The following is a 3196-nucleotide window of genomic DNA, read 5'->3' on the forward strand; positions in this document are numbered from 1 at the left end:
TTCATAGCAGCCAAACCTCTGTCTCAGGAAATGCAGATGCTCAGTATCAGCTATGGCACTGGCCAAATGTGTTTATGACCAATGGCTGACATCACACTCATTTCTTCCAGCTGTTCTGTCATAGAGATTTATATAGGAAGGCAAACTCAGGAAATATTCCTGATTGCAAGGTGGGGCATTGAGCATGTATTTTTGGGTGTCAGAGACCTGCAGTTTGTCATTCCCTGCCTTCTGGAGAAATGTGTATACCTCATTTATTTGCTTTTTCAACTTCATTGGCTCTCTTGATTGGCTATTACTAGGCAATAGCCAAATGCTTTTTCTTTTTAAGAAGAAAAAAAATGAAAAGAACTGGCTGATCATAGCAATGGTAGCCAAGGTTTCCTCTGCATATTTTTTACATTTTATTCCTCTTGTTTTACAGCCAGGTTTCTGCTAGCTCTTGGACTGGTTCAATACACTCTACTAAATGTTCATTGTATCTGCCACCTTCTTATCCTATTTCAGTAGAAAGAAATCAATGGGAATTGATTTTGAAATGTCCAGCCTTATCAGGTATTGACCGAGAAGATAGTACCGCATATGGATTTTTACAAAGCATAGAATGCTGGAAATGACAACCTAGGACTAAAAGGATGGTTGGACTCTCGCTTGTTTTACAAGTTTATCCCTCTCATTGCCCTTGGCTCTTGGATAGTGCCAATTCCCTCTTGATGGCTCTCCACTAAAGCCGGATTCTAGTGGAATATTACAAGGGCTGGAGGGAAAAAACAGTTGCACTTGGAAATACAAATGGTGCCAGCAAATGCTATTTCAGCAATTATCCATGTTTAGCAATTATGCTAATGTTGATTCTCAAAAGGCTGTTATTTGCTCAGCATGTTCTTCATACATTATCTCTGTACCTGTCTAACCCTGTATTTTCACATGCACTATTACAGGTTGTTTGTCAAGTTAAGTGATGTTTTCAGTAGGGAGTGTTGTCAAGGCACTGTTGGTTTTGCACGATTCCTAGTCCCACCCACCCTACTTTGCAAATCCTACACAGTTTCTGCCATGAACAGAAAATTGCAGAAGCCTTAAAGGGGAGAGGAACAAATCTCACCGTGTTCACAAAAGCTCTTTTTGTTCCCTGAAAGGCTTTGGTGAGGGCTTTGGTTTAGAATACAAAGGTGGCCAACTGGCTAGTGGGTTCTTGGATGCCATGTTTAACAGGAAGATGGCTATTCAGAACCATTCAAATACTGATTTAAGATACTCCGGAAGTTTGTAAACGAAACAGTATCAAATATTTTAAAGACCTAAGGACAGGTAAATAAAATAAGTGTTAGAATATGGAGGAACGGGGTAGCCAACATGGAGCTCTCAATATGTTTTTACTGCAACTCCCACCATTCCTTATTTCACTGAAAACAACATTTTTCTTCCTTTCAACTGCATGAAAGAGCAGCTACAAAATAGTAAAATTGTCTCTTTTCCATTATCATGCATAATATTTACACCAAGAAAACTGCATTTTTAGTGGCAGCAGCTGCATTTATCTGACAGCGGCTCTTTACAGACACAACCCTTGGCACATTGGTTGCATCCAGCTGGGCAACAGGAGGAGCAGCTTTTTTGCATGAAGCACATTTGCAATTTTTGCATTTGCAGGAGCCGGCACAGGAACAAGAGCCACCAGTGGCGCAGGCGCAGCCCTGAGGATCCATCGCAGTTGCAGCAGTGATCACAGATCGGAGGATCAATCGAGGGAAGAGGAGATGTGTCAACTCACACCATTCCTAGCCATCGGCCATGCTGGCTGGAACTCCAAAACATCTGGAGGTTACCATGTTGGCTTCCCCTGGACTAAGCTCTTCATAGGCTAGAGTCACTTCACCTGGCAGCCAGAAAAGAAATCATTTTAGGAGTTTCAACTTTATATTTGTGTTTTTGCCAGAGTGCTTTTGACCACCTTTCTCCTTCCTTCCTTGCTTCTCATTGCTGTGACCACCTTTCTCCTTCCTTGCTTGCTTCTGTGATTTGACTCAGGGGAAGAAAAGGGCTCATAGTGATGGAAGGTATCCAATTCTAAATGCTTTTAGCAGATCACGTTGCATGTGTGTAGTGCACACTGGGAAGGGGGATCAGCTTGCTGGAGAGGAATGGGCAGATGGCAATTTGGAATCCTTCACGGAGGTTTGATTTGTTAATGCTATATCAATTGGGAACAAGGCTTACCGTTCTCCATGATTCCACCACTGAGCAGCATCTTGTCTGCATCCTTGAAGATAGCTTTGTTTCAGATGCTGTTCAGATAAATCAGGATTCTAAAGCTGCCGGTTTGTTGTGAAAGAGGACACAGTTTAGGAAATATGAAATCCTGCCCATAAACTCCACTACAGAGTTCCTCCTTTAGAATGTTTCTTTCATGGATTGGGATGGGCAAATATGACACCTGTGGCTTCTCTCTGTGTCTCAGTTTTTTTAAAAAAAACCTTAAATTTTTTTTTTTAAAAAAAATTTCCTTCCAGTAGCACCTTAGAGACCAACTAAGTTTGTCATTGGTATGAGCTTTCGTTTGCATGCACACTTCTTCAGATACATGCATGCACACGAACGCTCATACCAATGACAAACTTAGTTGGTCTCTAAGGTGCTACTGGAAGGAATTTTTTTAATTTTTTGTTTCGACTATGTCAGACCAACACGGCTACCTACCTGTAATTAAAATTTTAAAAGTGTGATTCACCACATTTATGTATCACTTTGCTCTTTTTTAAAGGTCCTCATGAAAGTTCATCAGCATTTCTGTATGCAATTCTGCCTAATAGACACGTTTTTGCAAAGTAATTCTCCTTAATAGATGTTATTTTCTTCACACCCTTGTATATGCATTTTTGTGCACCCTATTTGCACTGCACTGAAAAATTCAGAGAAATCAAAGAATGGCTGTGTTTTGGAGTTTCAACCCCAATTTCAACCCCAACCCTACCTACCTATGGGTGGTTCATCTTGCTAGATCCCCATATCCAGCCCCCAGGGCAGTGTGGACTGTTTCCCCTATAGAACAGAGATTTCAAGAATAATGCTGAAGAGGCATGCACCAATGGCATATTTGGAGTGAAAGAGACTGGATCCATGCACCCCCTTTTTTCCATTCCTCCCAGCAGAATATAGTCACTGCATGCATATGCACTACTGAGCATCTAGGTCT

The 3196-nt window shown here is 41.3% G+C and overlaps 1 protein-coding gene across 1 annotated transcript; it reads right to left on the reverse strand.

The window, feature by feature from the left end:
• Positions 1 to 1518: 1518 nt before the first annotated feature.
• LOC118088951 (metallothionein-like) lies at positions 1519 to 1759 on the reverse strand. Its single transcript, XM_060277520.1, is given in 2 exon segments — positions 1519 to 1613; positions 1616 to 1759. Coding segments are annotated over 2 exon segments (189 nt in total). The 5' UTR covers positions 1710 to 1759.
• Positions 1760 to 3196: the final 1437 nt, after the last annotated feature.

The sequence above is a fragment of the Zootoca vivipara genome, chromosome 7 (genome assembly GCF_963506605.1).
Source record: "Zootoca vivipara chromosome 7, rZooViv1.1, whole genome shotgun sequence".
NCBI classification, from domain to species: Eukaryota; Metazoa; Chordata; class Lepidosauria; order Squamata; family Lacertidae; genus Zootoca; species Zootoca vivipara.